At 50.9% G+C, this 16199-nt stretch overlaps 1 protein-coding gene across 2 annotated transcripts in view; it reads left to right on the top strand.

Annotated features, from left to right (window-relative positions):
* Positions 1 to 16199, top strand: part of LOC139395874 (serine/threonine-protein kinase B-raf-like) — a 66455-nt gene that overhangs the window by 39791 nt on the left and 10465 nt on the right. The window contains exons 9-12 of one of the 2 annotated variants that reach the window (XM_071143186.1): positions 242 to 281; positions 878 to 1006; positions 13221 to 13357; positions 14564 to 14766. In XM_071143186.1, the coding sequence (XP_070999287.1) occupies positions 242 to 281; positions 878 to 1006; positions 13221 to 13357; positions 14564 to 14766 (509 nt within the window). The remainder of the gene's footprint in view (positions 1 to 241; positions 282 to 877; positions 1007 to 13220; positions 13358 to 14563; positions 14767 to 16199) is intronic. The other variant, XM_071143187.1, reaches the window with a different exon arrangement.

The raw sequence follows: 16199 nt of genomic DNA, 5'->3' as shown, positions 1-16199 counted from the left end.
ACTAAGTGTTATACAAGCTACCAAGATATAACCCAATCTGTAGCGTTTATCTGGAATCTGAGATGACTAGCAGTCTTCACAGTATTGTGATTCTCTGTTATTTCCTCTCTCTCGCTCTCTCTCTCTCTCTCTCTCTCTCTCTCTCTCTCTCTCTCGCTCGCTCTCTCGCGTGCTCGTGCTCGCACTCTGTCTCTCTCTGTCTCTGTCTGTCTCTCTCTGTCTGTCTCTTTCTTTCTTTCAGGACTTGATTCGAGACCAAGGTTTACAGAGATCAGAAGGAGGTAAGGAAGCTATCATCATCACTAATTCAATCAACAAGTCCCCCCACCACCACCACCCCCATATCCTGCATCTGTGTTCTCTTTCTCTCTTGTTTTACAAGGTCCTCGAAACTCATTTTGTCCAGTCAGAATTCTAATTCTACTAGTCTTGTTGATGCATATTTAGAATATTTGTCCTTAGACTGTAAAACTCTGTCCCTTTTTAAGGAGACTTCCCCTTTAAGAGAGCCATCTACCCTTTTTATTCCCCTAACATTCTCTGATTTCTACTGCCCATCCATGCTCCCTCAGAGTGTAGACTACTTACTATAGGGCCAGTCTCAAATGGTACCCTATTCCCTATCTAGTGCACTACTTTTCGCCAGTGATAATGTGTGGAAAAACTCCCTAACTTTCTACTGGTCCACGGAGACAGATTCATGCATTCTCCTCATTGGCACTCATTGGGCTCTGGCCAGAAGTAGAGCACAGTACAGTGACTAGGCGTCCATTTTGGATCGGGCCTACAGTAGGTACCATAGAGAAGTGGGCCCAGTAGCTGGTCTTCAGGGCCAGTGATCCTGCTGTGTCTGTCTCTCTTTCCCGCCCTCCTGCAGCCCCCCCCTTGCAGACCCACCCACCCGCCCGCTGCTTGAGGAAGCACCGAACACGGATCTCAAGCCCCCTCCTATACTCCTACCCCAATGACATAGTCTTTGATTTTGAGTCCGAGCCTGTGTTCCGAGGTAGCTAGGCCTCTGTGGCGTGCCTCTGTGTGTGGTATTGTGATTGTGTGTATTGTGGTGATGTGTGTGTGTGTCCTCACCTCCCACCTGTGTTTTGGCCCTCCACTGTCTGTCTGTGTTTCGCTCTTCACTCTCTTTCCTTATGTTTTCTCTCACTACCATAATCCCTCACACTGTCACTACCGACACCCTCCCTCTGCTTCCAAAACGCTCATATGGGAGGATTTTTGTGTTTCAGGGCCTGTGTCCACAAAGCATCTCTGAGTAGGGCTGAGGCTGTAGGATCTGCTCGTATATTCTGATTCATTATGATCTAGAAGGGAACGCCGATCCTACCCTGAGATCCTTTGGATCCAGGCTCTGATCAGGGAATAGGAAAATACACTATAGATGTATAGGACATTATATAAATGTCCTCAGAACTGACATATCATGTAACAGTGTACTGTGTTGACTGACTGTAGTTGACTGACTGTAGTTGACAGTGTACTGTGTTGATGGTGTACTGTGTTGACTGACTGTAGTTGACCATGTAATGTGTTGACTGACTGTAGTTGACTGACTGTAGTTGACAGTGTACTGTGTTGATGGTGTACTGTGTTGACTGACTGTAGTTGACCATGTAATGTGTTTACTGACTGTAGTTGACTGACTGTAGTTGACAGTGTACTGTGTTGATGGTGTACTGTGTTGACTGACTGTAGTTGACCATGTAATGTGTTGACTGACTGTAGTTGACTGACTGTAGTTGACCATGTACTGTGTTGACTGACTGTAGTTGACTGACTGTAGTTGACAGTGTACTGTGTTGATGGTGTACTGTGTTGACTGACTGTAGTTGACCATGTAATGTGTTGACTGACTGTAGTTGACTGACTGTAGTTGACAGTGTACTGTGTTGATGGTGTACTGTGTTGACTGACTGTAGTTGACCATGTAATGTGTTGACTGACTGTAGTTGACTGACTGTAGTTGACAGTGTACTGTGTTGATGGTGTACTGTGTTGACTGACTGTAGTTGACCATGTAATGTGTTGACTGACTGTAGTTGACTGACTGTAGTTGACAGTGTACTGTGTTGATGGTGTACTGTGTTGACTGACTGTAGTTGACCATGTAATGTGTTGACTGACTGTAGTTGACTGACTGTAGTTGACAGTGTACTGTGTTGATGGTGTACTGTGTTGACTGACTGTAGTTGACAATGTACTGTGTTGACTGACTGTAGTTGACAATGTACTGTGTTGACCGTGTACTGTGTTGACTGACTGTAGTTGACAATGTACTGTGTTGACTGACTGTAGTTGACCGTGTACTGTGTTGACCGTGTACTGTGTTGACTGACTGTAGTTGACAATGTACTGTGTTGACTGACTGTAGTTGACCGTGTACTGTGTTGACCGTGTACTGTGTTGACTGACTGTAGTTGACAATGTACTGTTGACTGACTGTAGTTGACCGTGTACTGTGTTGACTGACTGTAGTTGACCATGTAATGTGTTGACTGACTGTAGTTGACAATGTACTGTGTTGACTGACTGTAGTTGACCGTGTACTGTGTTGACCGTGTACTGTGTTGACTGACTGTAGTTGACAATGTACTGTTGACTGACTGTAGTTGACCGTGTACTGTGTTGACTGACTGTAGTTGACGGTGTACTGTGTTGACTGACTGTAGTTGACAGTGTAATGTGTTGACTGACTGTAGTTGACAGTGTTGACTGACTGTAGTTGACAGTGTAATGCGTTGACTGACTGTAGTTGACGGTGTAATGTGTTGACTGACTGTAGTTGACAGTGTTGACTGACTGTAGTTGACAGTTTAATATTTTCACTACCTTCCAGTGTGAGTAGGTTGTTGTCTTTTTAATGTAATGTTGGAAGCCACATTGAGATGTATTGGTTATAAAGTAGAGGACGCCGTTAAAGTACTACATTACCCAGAGTTCCCTACTGCACCAGGCACCTCCCCCCATCTCAGCAACACCCTCTCCTTCACAAACCGGTGGCACTGATGGTTTCCTCTGAACTGACGGCTTCTACGGTTGTGGCTAGATGGAGGATTTGACAGGTTAGGGAGAAGTTGACAGGTTATTGAGAAGTTGACAGGTTATTGAGAAGTTGACAGGTTAGTGAGAAGTTGACAGGTTAGTGAGAAGTTGACAGGTTAGTGAGAAGTTGACAGGTTAGTGAGAAGTTGACAGGTTAGTGAGAAGTTGACAGGTTAGGGAGAAGGTGACAGGTTAGGGAGAAGGTGACAGGTTAGGGAGAAGTTGACGATTTAGGGAGAAGGTGACGATTTAGGGAGAAGTTGACGATTTAGGGAGAAGTTGACGATTTAGGGAGAAGTTGACAGGTTAGGGAGAAGTTGACGATTTAGGGAGAAGTTGACGATTTAGGGAGAAGTTGACGATTTAGGGAGAAGTTGACGATTTAGGGAGAAGTTGACGATTTAGGGAGAAGTTGACGATTTAGGGAGAAGTTGACGATTTAGGGAGAAGTTGACGATTTAGGGAGAAGTTGACGATTTAGGGAGAAGTTGACGATTTAGGGAGAAGTTGACAGGTTAGGTAGAAGTTGACGATTTAGGGAGAAGTTGACGATTTAGGGAGAAGTTGACGATTTAGGGAGAAGTTGACGATTTAGGGAGAAGTTGACGATTTAGGGAGAAGTTGACGATTTAGGGAGAAGTTGACGATTTAGGGAGAAGTTGACGATTTAGGGAGAAGTTGACGATTTAGGGAGAAGTTGACAGGTTAGGGAGAAGTTGACGATTTAGGGAGAAGTTGACGATTTAGGGAGAAGTTGACGATTTAGGGAGAAGTTGACGATTTAGGGAGAAGTTGACGATTTAGGGAGAAGTTGACGATTTAGGGAGAAGTTGACGATTTAGGGAGAAGTTGACAGGTTAGGGAGAAGTTGACAGGTTAGGGAGAAGTTGACGATTTAGGGAGAAGTTGACGATTTAGGGAGAAGTTGACAGGTTAGGGAGAAGTTGACAGGTTAGGGAGAAGTTGACAGGTTAGGGAGAAGTTGACAGGTTAGGGAGAAGTTGACAGGTTAGGGAGAAGGTGACAGGTTAGGGAGAAGGTGACAGGTTAGGGAGAAGGTGACAGGTTAGGGAGAAGTTGACGTGGTAGGTTAGGGAGAAGTTGGCGTGGTAGGTTAGGGAGAAGTTGACGTGGTAGGTTAGGGAGAAGTTGACAGGTTAAAGAGAAGTTGACAGGTTAAAGAGAAGTTGACAGGTTAGGGAGAAGTTGACGTGGTGGGTTAGGGAGAATTTGACAGGTTAGGGAGAATTTGAGGTGGTGGGTTACGGAGAATTTGACAGGTTAGGAGAATCAGGTTCAGGTTAGGGCGAAGACTGCTGTGCTCTAGCCACAAGCGTAGAAGCCATCAGTTCTGTTAAACCATCAGTACCACATCCCATTGTGACATCACCCCTCACCTCCCACTGTGACATCACCCCTCACCTCCCACTGTGACATCACCCCTCACCTCCCACTGTGACATCACCCCTCACCTCCAACACCACCAGGACACAACACTCCGACTCCCCTCAACCCTCCTGTTCTCTGAAACCCACTCTATGGTCCAATCCCAAATAGACCCCTAGACCCTACGCCAAGGATCCCTAATTACATTCAGCCGTGGGTCAAATTGTTTTCTTCATCCTTGAGCGGATGGTAAGGGGTTGCTGGAGCATAGTTATTAATCATTTGTATCGCTGCAAATTGACCGCAAGTATCCCAAATAGATAGATATATATTATATTATATTAGAGGGAAAATAATTTCAAACCTTGATTACATGTCAGTCTCTATTTATGCGTTGGAATAGTTGGACAGTTTTCCTAAATTTAAAATCACAGAGCTCATTTTCTGATGGTTTTACAGTCTCTTTTTGTTTCATTAATGAAAAATTATTTCTTAATAAAATATATACAAAATATTTTTGACCTGAACATTTTGGGAGCCAAATTAAATCGCCCATTGGGGAACCCTGCCCTATGATCGACCCCTAGAGCCTGTGATCGACCCCATGATCGACCCCTAGAGCCTGTGATCGCACCCCTAGACCCTATGATCGACCCCTAGAGCCTATGATCGACCCCTAGAGCCTGTGATCGACCCCTAGAGCCTGTGATCGACCCCTAGACCCTATGATCGACCCCTAGACCCTATGATCGACCCCTAGACCCTATGATCGACCCCTAGACCCTATGATCGGACCCCTTGACCCTATGATCGACCCCTAGAGCCTATGATCGACCCCTAGAGCCTGTGATCGACCCCTAGACCCTATGATCGACCCCTAGAGCCTATGATCGACCCCTAGAGCCTATGATCGGACCCCTAGAGCCTGTGATCGCACCCCTAGAGCCTATGATCGCACCCCTAGAGCCTATGATCGACCCCTAGAGCCTATGATCGCACCCCTAGAGCCTATGATCGCACCCCTAGACCCTATGATCGGACCCCTAGACCCTATGATCGGACCCCTAGACCCTGTGATCGACCCCTAGAGCCTGTGATCGGACCCCTAGACCCTATGATCGACCCCTAGAGCCTGTGATCGACCCCTAGAGCCTGTGATCGACCCCTAGAGCCTGTGATCGACCCCTAGAGCCTGTGATCGACCCCATGATCGACCCCTAGAGCCTGTGATCGCACCCCTAGACCCTATGATCGACCCCTAGAGCCTATGATCGACCCCTAGAGCCTGTGATCGACCCCTAGACCCTATGATCGACCCCTAGACCCTATGATCGACCCCTAGACCCTATGATCGACCCCTAGACCCTATGATCGACCCCTAGACCCTATGATCGGACCCCTTGACCCTATGATCGACCCCTAGAGCCTATGATCGACCCCTAGAGCCTGTGATCGACCCCTAGACCCTATGATCGACCCCTAGACCCTATGATCGACCCCTAGAGCCTATGATCGACCCCTAGAGCCTGTGATCGCACCCCTAGAGCCTGTGATCGCACCCCTAGAGCCTATGATCGCACCCCTAGAGCCTATGATCGCACCCCTAGAGCCTATGATCGCACCCCTAGAGCCTATGATCGCACCCCTAGACCCTATGATCGCACCCCTAGACCCTATGATCGGACCCCTAGACCCTGTGATCGACCCCTAGAGCCTGTGATCGGACCCCATGATCGACCCCTAGAGCCTGTGATCGACCCCTAGAGCCTGTGATCGACCCCTAGAGCCTGTGATCGACCCCTAGAGCCTGTGATCGACCCTATGATCGACCCCTAGACCCTATGATCGACCCCTAGAGCCTGTGATCGACCCTATGATCGACCCCTAGACCCTATGATCGACCCCTAGAGCCTGTGATCGACCCTATGATCGACCCCTAGACCCTATGATCGACCCCTCGAGCCTGTGATCGACCCTATGATCGACCCCTAGACCCTATGATCGACCCCTAGAGCCTGTGATCGACCCCTAGAGCCTGTGATCGACCCCTAGAGCCTGTGATCGACCCCTAGAGCCTGTGATCGACCCCTAGACCCTATGATCGACCCCTAGACCCTATGATCGGACCCCATGATCGACCCCTAGACCCTATGATCGACCCCTAGAGCCTGTGATCGACCCCTAGAGCCTGTGATCGACCCCTAGAGCCTGTGATCGACCCCTAGACCCTATGATCGACCCCTAGACCCTATGATCGACCCCTAGACCCTATGATCGACCCCTAGAGCCTGTGATCGCACCCCTAGACCCTATGATCGACCCCTAGACCCTATGATCGACCCCTAGAGCCTATGATCGACCCCTAGAGCCTGTGATCGACCCCTAGACCCTATGATCGACCCCTAGAGCCTGTGATCGACCCCTAGAGCCTGTGATCGACCCCTAGACCCTGTGATCGACCCCTAGACCCTATGATCGACCCCTAGACCCTATGATCGACCCCTAGACCCTATGATCGACCCCTAGACCCTGTGATCGCACCCCTAGACCCTGTGATCGCACCCCTAGACCCTATGATCGCACCCCTAGACCCTATGATTGACCCCTAGAGCCTGTGATCGACCCCTAGAGCCTGTGATCGACCCCTAGAGCCTGTGATCGACCCCTAGAGCCTGTGATCGACCCCTAGAGCCTATGATCGACCCCTAGAGCCTGTGATCGACCCCTAGACCCTATGATCGGACCCCATGATCGACCCCTAGACCCTATGATCGACCCCTAGACCCTATGATCGACCCCTAGACCCTATGATCGACCCCTAGACCCTGTGATCGACCCCTAGAGCCTGTGATCGACCCCTAGAGCCTGTGATCGACCCCTAGAGCCTGTGATCGACCCCTAGACCCTATGATCGACCCCTAGACCCTATGATCGGACCCCTAGACCCTATGATCGACCCCTAGAGCCTGTGATCGACCCCTAGAGCCTGTGATCGACCCCTAGACCCTATGATCGACCCCTAGAGCCTGTGATCGACCCCTAGACCCTATGATCGACCCCTAGAGCCTATGATCGACCCCTAGAGCCTGTGATCGACCCCTAGACCCTATGATCGACCCCTAGAGCCTGTGATCGACCCCTAGAGCCTGTGATCGACCCCTAGAGCCTGTGATCGACCCCTAGAGCCTGTGATCGACCCCTAGACCCTATGATCGACCCTATGATCGACCCCTAGACCCTATGATCGACCCCTAGACCCTATGATCGACCCCTAGACCCTGTGATCGACCCCTAGACCCTGTGATCGACCCCTAGACCCTGTGATCGACCCCTAGACCCTATGATCGACCCCTAGACCCTATGATCGACCCCTAGAGCCTGTGATCGACCCCTAGACCCTATGATCGACCCCTAGACCCTATGATCCACCCCTAGAGCCTGTGATCGACCCCTAGACCCTATGATCGGACCCCTTGACCCTATGATCGACCCCTAGACCCTATGATCGACCCCTAGAGCCTATGATCGGACCCCTAGAGCCTATGATCGACCCTATGATCGACCCTATGATCGACCCTATGATCGACCCTATGATCGACCCTATGATCGACCCCTAGAGCCTATGATCGGACCCCTAGACCCTATGATCGACCCCTAGACCCTATGATCGGACCCCTAGACCCTATGATCGACCCCTAGACCCTATGATCGGACCCCTAGACCCTATGATCGACCCCTAGACCCTATGATCGGACCCCTAGAGCCTATGATCGCACCCCTTGACCCTATGATCGACCCCTAGACCCTATGATCGGACCCCTAGACCCTATGATCGCACCCCTAGAGCCTATGATCGCACCCCTAGAGCCTATGATCGCACCCCTAGACCCTATGATCGCACCCCTAGACCCTATGATCGCACCCCTAGACCCTATGATCGCACCCCTAGACCCTATGATCGGACCCCTAGACCCTATGATCGGACCCCTAGACCCTATGATCGGACCCCTAGACCCTATGATCGGACCCCTAGACCCTATGATCGGACCCCTAGACCCTATGATCGACCCCTAGAGCCTATGATCGACCCCTAGAGCCTGTGATCGACCCCTAGACCCTGTGATCGACCCCTAGAGCCTGTGATCGACCCCTAGACCCTATGATCGACCCCTAGAGCCTATGATCGACCCCTAGAGCCTTTGATCGACCCCTAGAGCCTGTGATCGACCCCTAGACCCTGTGATCGACCCCTAGAGCCTGTGATCGACCCCTAGAGCCCGTGATCGACCCCTAGAGCCCGTGATCGACCCCTAGAGCCTGTGATCGACCCCTAGACCCTATGATCGACCCCTAGACCCTATGATCGACCCTATGATCGACCCCTAGACCCTATGATCGACCCCTAGACCCTATGATCGACCCCTAGACCCTATGATCGACCCCTAGACCCTGTGATTGACCCCTAGAGCCTGTGATCGACCCCTAGACCCTATGATCGACCCCTAGACCCTATGATCGACCCCTAGAGCCTATGATCGACCCCTAGACCCTATGATCGACCCCTAGACCCTATGATCGACCCCTAGACCCTGTGATCGACCCCTAGAGCCTGTGATCGACCCCTAGACCCTGTGATCGACCCCTAGACCCTATGATCGACCCCTAGACCCTGTGATCGACCCCTAGACCCTATGATCGGACCCCTAGACCCTATGATCGACCCCTAGACCCTATGATCGACCCCTAGACCCTATGATCGGACCCCTAGAGCCTATGATCGACCCTATGATCGACCCTATGATCGACCCTATGATCGACCCTATGATCGACCCTATGATCGACCCCTAGAGCCTGTGATCGACCCCTAGAGCCTGTGATCGACCCCTAGACCCTATGATCGGACCCCTAGACCCTATGATCGACCCCTAGACCCTATGATCGACCCCTAGACCCTATGATCGGACCCCTAGAGCCTATGATCGACCCTATGATCGACCCTATGATCGACCCTATGATCGACCCTATGATCGACCCCTAGAGCCTATGATCGACCCCTAGAGCCTATGATCGACCCCTAGAGCCTGTGATCGACCCCTAGACCCTATGATCGACCCCTAGAGCCTGTGATCGACCCCTAGAGCCTGTGATCGACCCCTAGAGCCTGTGATCGACCCCTAGAGCCTGTGATCGACCCCTAGAGCCTGTGATCGACCCCTAGAGCCTGTGATCGACCCCTAGAGCCTGTGATCGACCCCTAGACCCTATAATCGACCCCTAGACCCTATGATCGACCCTATGATCGACCCCTAGACCCTATGATCGGACCCCTAGACCCTATGATCGGACCCCTAGACCCTATGATCGACCCCTAGACCCTATGATCGAACCCCTAGACCCTATGATCGGACCCCTAGACCCTATGATCGCACCCCTAGACCCTATGATCGCACCCCTAGAGCCTATGATCGCACCCCTAGACCCTATGATCGCACCCCTAGACCCTATGATCGCACCCCTAGAGCCTATGATCGAACCCCTAGACCCTATGATTGACCCCTAGACCCTATGATCGGACCCCTAGACCCTATGATCGGACCCCTAGACCCTATGATCGGACCCCTAGACCCTATGATCGACCCCTAGAGCCTATGATCGACCCCTAGAGCCTATGATCGACCCCTAGAGCCTATGATCGCACCCCGAGAGCCTATGATCGCACCCCTAGAGCCTATGATCGCACCCCTAGAGCCTATGATCGCACCCCTAGAGCCTATGATCGCACCCCTAGAGCCTGTGATCGACCCCTAGACCCTATGATCGACCCCTAGAGCCTGTGATCGACCCCTAGACCCTGTGATCGACCCCTAGACCCTGTGATCGACCCCTAGAGCCTGTGATCGACCCCTAGACCCTATGATCGACCCCTAGAGCCTGTGATCGACCCCTAGAGCCTGTGATCGACCCCTAGACCCTGTGATCGACCCCTAGAGCCTGTGATCGACCCCTAGAGCCTGTGATCGACCCCTAGAGCCTGTGATCGACCCCTAGAGCCTGTGATCGACCCCTAGACCCTATGATCGACCCCTAGACCCTATGATCGACCCTATGATCGACCCCTAGAACCTATGATCGACCCCTAGACCCTATGATCGACCCCTAGACCCTATGATCGACCCCTAGACCCTATGATCGACCCCTAGAGCCTGTGATCGACCCCTAGACCCTATGATCGACCCCTAGACCCTATGATCGACCCCTAGAGCCTATGATCGACCCCTAGACCCTATGATCGACCCCTAGACCCTATGATCGACCCCTAGACCCTGTGATCGACCCCTAGACCCTATGATCGACCCCTAGACCCTATGATCGACCCCTAGAGCCTGTGATCGACCCCTAGACCCTATGATCGGACCCCTTGACCCTATGATCGACCCCTAGACCCTATGATCGACCCCTCGACCCTATGATCGGACCCCTAGAGCCTATGATCGACCCTATGATCGACCCTATGATCGACCCTATGATCGACCCTATGATCGACCCTATGATCGACCCCTAGAGCCTGTGATCGACCCCTAGAGCCTGTGATCGACCCCTAGACCCTATGATCGGCCCCCTTGACCCTATGATCGACCCCTAGACCCTATGATCGACCCCTAGACCCTATGATCGGACCCCTAGAGCCTATGATCGACCCTATGATCGACCCTATGATCGACCCTATGATCGACCCTATGATCGACCCTATGAGCGACCCTATGATCGACCCCTAGAGCCTATGATCGACCCCTAGAGCCTATGATCGACCCCTAGAGCCTATGATCGACCCCTAGAGCCTATGATCGACCCCTAGAGCCTATGATCGACCCCTAGAGCCTATGATCGACCCCCTAGACCCTATGATCGACCCCCTAGACCCTATGATCGACCCCCTAAACCCTATGATCGGACCCCTAGACCCTATGATCGACCCCTAGACCCTATGATCGGACCCCTAGACCCTCTGATCGGACCCCTAGACCCTATGGTCGACCCCTAGACCCTATGATCGACCCCTAGACCCTATGATCGGACCCCTAGAGCCTATGATCGACCCCTAGACCCTATGATCGGACCCCTAGACCCTATGATCGGACCCCTAGACCCTATGATCGGACCCCTAGACCCTATGATCGGACCCCTAGACCCTATGATCGACCCCTAGAGCCTATGATCGCACCCCTAGAGCCTATGATCGCACCCCTAGAGCCTATGATCGCACCCCTAGAGCCTATGATCGGACCCCTAGACCCTATGATCGACCCCTAGACCCTATGATCGGACCCCTAGACCCTATGATCGGACCCCTAGACCCTATGATCGGACCCCTAGACCCTATGATCGGACCCCTAGACCCTATGATCGGACCCCTAGACCCTATGATCGACCCCTAGACCCTATGATCGACCCCTAGAGCCTATGATCGCACCCCTAGAGCCTATGATCGCACCCCTAGAGCCTATGATCGCACCCCTAGAGCCTATGATCGCACCCCTAGAGCCTATGATCGCACCCCTAGAGCCTATGATCGCACCCCTAGAGCCTATGATCGCACCCCTAGAGCCTATGATCGCACCCCTAGAGCCTATGATCGCACCCCTAGAGCCTATGATCGCACCCCTAGAGCCTATGATCGCACCCCTAGAGCCTATGATCGCACCCCTAGAGCCTATGATCGAACCCCTAGACCCTATGATTGACCCCTAGACCCTATGCCCTAGGATCGACCCCTAGACCCTATGACCGGACCCTTGACCCTATGATCGCACCCCTTGACCCTGTGATCGGACCCCTAGACCCTGTGATCGGACCCCTAGACCCTATGATCGGATCCCTAGACCCTATGATCGGACCCCTAGAGCCTATGACCGGACCCTAGACCCTATGATCGGACCCCATGCACTTGTGGAGATCAGAGATGTTTTTGACAGGTGTAAGCAATATGGTAATTGTTTCAACTTGCCCTCTGATAGGCTAGGTGGAAGATTCACTGTTTCGTTTTATACCCGTCATTTCATAGGTCTAGGGGTCGATCCTAGGGCATAGGGTCTAGGGGTCGATCCTAGGGCATAGGGTCTAGGGGTCGATCCTAGGGCATAGGGTCTAGGGGTCGATCCTAGGGCATAGGGTCTAGGGGTCGATCCTAGGGCATAGGGTCTAGGGGTCGATCCTAGGGCATAGGGTCTAGGGGTCGATCCTAGGGCATAGGGTCTAGGGGTCGGTCCTAGGGCATAGGGTCTAGGGGTCGGTCCTAGGGCATAGGGTCTAGGGGTCGATCCTAGGGCATAGGGTCTAGGGGTCGGTCCTAGGGCATAGGGTCTAGGGGTCGGTCCCAGGGCATAGGGTCTAGGGGTCGGTCCCAGGGCATAGGGTCTAGGGGTCGGTCCCAAGGCATAGGGTCTAGGGGTCGGTCCCAAGGCATAGGGACTAGGGGTCGATCCCAGGGCGTAGGGTCTAGGGGTCGATCCCAGGGTGTAGGGTCTAGGGGTCGATCCCAGTGCATAGGGTCTAGGTGTCAGTTTGGGACTGGACATATCCCTTCTCTCTGTCACTCAAGCCCTGTCTTCCTCCTCTTCCTCCTCTTCCTCCTCCTACCGCCTCTGTTTGCCCTCCGTTTCTTCTCATCCTCATCTTTCCTTTTCTTTTGTTTTCCTCCTCCACCCCCCCCACCCCCCCCCCCTCCCTTCCCTCCCTCCCCCCCTAACCCCCTCCCTCCCTCTCCTACTTCCAATTAGGGTCGACTGCAGGGCTGTCGGCCACGCCCCCGGCCTCGCTGCCTGGCTCATTGACCAATGTGAAGGCTCCTCAGAAGTCTCCGTGTCCACAGAGAGAGAGGAAGTCATCGTCCTCGTCTGACGACCGCAATAAGATGGTGAGACACAACCGCTACAAAACACAGACCTTCCTAGAGCTGATTGGTGCATAAGGAACACAGACCTCAGAGCTGATTGGTGTATAAGGAACACAGACCTCAGAGCTGATTGGTGTAAAAGGAACACAGACCTTCCTAGAGCTGATTGGTGTATAAGGAACACAGACCTTCCTAGAGCTGATTGGTGTATAAGGAACACAGACCTCAGAGCTGATTGGTGTATAAGGAACACAGACCTCAGAGCTGATTGGTGTATAAGGAACACAGACCTCAGAGCTGATTGGTATATAAGGAACACAGACCTCAGAGCTGATTGGTGTATAAGGAACACAGACCTCAGAGCTGATTGGTGTATAAGGAACACAGACCTCAGAGCTGATTGGTGTATAAGGAACACAGACCTCAGAGCTGATTGGTGTATAAGGAACACAGACCTCAGAGCTGATTGGTGTATAAGGAACACAGACCTCAGAGCTGATTGGTGCATAAGGAACACAGACCTTCCTAGAGCTGATTGGTGCATAAGGAACACAGACCTTCCTAGAGCTGATTGGTGCATAAGGAACACAGACCTTCCTAGAGCTGATTGGTGTATAAGGAACACAGACCTTCCTAGAGCTGATTGGTGTATAAGGAACACAGACCTCAGAGCTGATTGGTGTATAAGGAACACAGACCTCAGAGCTGATTGGTGTATAAGGAACACAGACCTTCCTAGAGCTGATTGTTGTATAAGGAACACAGACCTTAGAGCTGATTGGTGTATAAGGAACACAGACCTTAGAGCTGATTGGTGTATAAGGAACACAGACCTTCCTAGAGCTGATTGGTGTATAAGGAACACAGACCTCAGAGCTGATTGGTGTATAAGGAACACAGACCTCAGAGCTGATTGGTGTATAAGGAACACAGACCTCAGAGCTGATTGGTGTATAAGGAACACAGACCTCAGAGCTGATTGGTGTATCACAAAGCAGGATCAATAAGTTTACAATATGACTGAGATGCCAACCAATGACTATAGGAGTTGTCAAGATGGCTAGAAAATGACCAGGTATTCAGTTGGAGAAAGACCTAGTAAAAACACACACAGTGTGGTGACACGCACAGAGCCTGTCACCGTGCGCTGCCACTTTAAGACCGGCTCTGTTGTAAAAGCAGGAAGTAAAACCATCTGTGTGTGCCTCCCCCCTCCCCCCCATGTAGAAAACCCTGGGCAGACGGGACTCGAGTGACGACTGGGAGATCCCAGAAGGTCAGATCACCCTGGGTCAGAGGATAGGCTCCGGATCCTTTGGGACCGTCTTCAAGGGCAAGTGGCACGGAGACGTGGCGGTGAAGATGTTGAACGTGACAGCTCCCACCCCACAGCAGCTACAGGCCTTTAAGAACGAAGTGGGAGTCCTCCGGTAAGACACGTTTTTAACGGTTAAGTCATGAAAAGCTTGGCATGTACACAGCGGTGGAATACTAGTTTTACCTGCAGATGTTGAGGTGATTAACTGCTACCTTCCAGGTCTTAAGTGTGTTGGGATATACAGTATAACGGGCAAGTATAGTGTAAACAGGGCTTCTGTTTTGTCATGAAATAGCAGGGCTTCTGTTTTGTCATGAAATAACAGGGCTTCTGTTTTGTCATGAAATAACAGGGCTTCTGTTTTGTCATGAAATAGCAGGGCTTCTGTTTTGTCATGAAATAGCAGGGCTTCTGTTTTGTCATGAAATAGCAGGGCTTCTGTTTTGTCATGAAATAACAGGGCTTCTGTTTTGTCATGAAATAACAGGGCTTCTGTTTTGTCATGAAATAGCAGGGCTTCTGTTTTGTCATGAAATAGCAGGGCTTCTGTTTTGTCATGAAATAGCAGGGCTTCTGTTTTGTCATGAAATAGCAGGGCTTCTGTTTTGTCATGAAATAGCAGGGCTTCTGTTTTGTCATGAAATAGCAGGGCTTCTGTTTTGTCATGAAATAACAGGGCTTCTGTTCCGTCATGAAATAGCAGGGCTTCTGTTCCGTCATGAAATAGCAGGGCTTCTGTTTTGTCATGAAATAACAGGGCTTCTGTTTTGTCATGAAATAGCAGGGCTTCTGTTTTGTCATGAAATAGCAGGGCTTCTGTTTTGTCATGAAATAGCAGGGCTTCTGTTTTGTCATGAAACAACAGGGCTTCTGTTTTGTCATGAAACAGCAGGGCTTCTGTTTTGTCGTGAAACAGCAGGGCTTCTGTTTTGTCATGAAATAGCAGGGCTTCTGTTTTGTCATGAAATAGCAGGGCTTCTGTTTTGTCATGAAATAACAGGGCTTCTGTTTTGTCATGAAATAGCAGGGCTTCTGTTTTGTCATGAAATAGCAGGGCTTCTGTTTTGTCATGAAATAGCAGGGCTTCTGTTTTGTCATGAAATAACAGGGCTTCTGTTCCGTCATGAAATAGCAGGGCTTCTGTTTTGTCATGAAATAACAGGGCTTCTGTTTTGTCATGAAATAACAGGGCTTCTGTTTTGTCATGAAATAACAGGGCTTCTGTTTTGTCATGAAATAACAGGGCTTCTGTTTTGTCATGAAATAACAGGGCTTCTGTTTTGTCGTGAAATAACAGGGCTTCTGTTTTGTCGTGAAATAACAGGGCTTCTGTTTTGTCGTGAAATAGCAGGGCTTCTGTTTTGTCGTGAAACAGCAGGGCTTATGTGTTTAGTCATGAAACAGCAGGGCTTATGTGTTTAGTCATGAAATAGCAGGGCTTCTGTTCCGTCATGAAATAGCAGGGCTTCTGTTCCGTCATGAAATAGCAGGGCTTCTGTTCTGTTATGAAATAACAGGGCTTCTGTTTTGTCATGAAATAGCAGG

The sequence above is a fragment of the Oncorhynchus clarkii genome, unplaced genomic scaffold (assembly GCF_045791955.1).
Source record: "Oncorhynchus clarkii lewisi isolate Uvic-CL-2024 unplaced genomic scaffold, UVic_Ocla_1.0 unplaced_contig_2795_pilon_pilon, whole genome shotgun sequence".
Taxonomy (NCBI): domain Eukaryota; kingdom Metazoa; phylum Chordata; class Actinopteri; order Salmoniformes; family Salmonidae; genus Oncorhynchus; species Oncorhynchus clarkii.
Note: the sequence above shows the minus strand (reverse complement) of the source record. Positions and strands in the feature narration are given on the sequence as shown.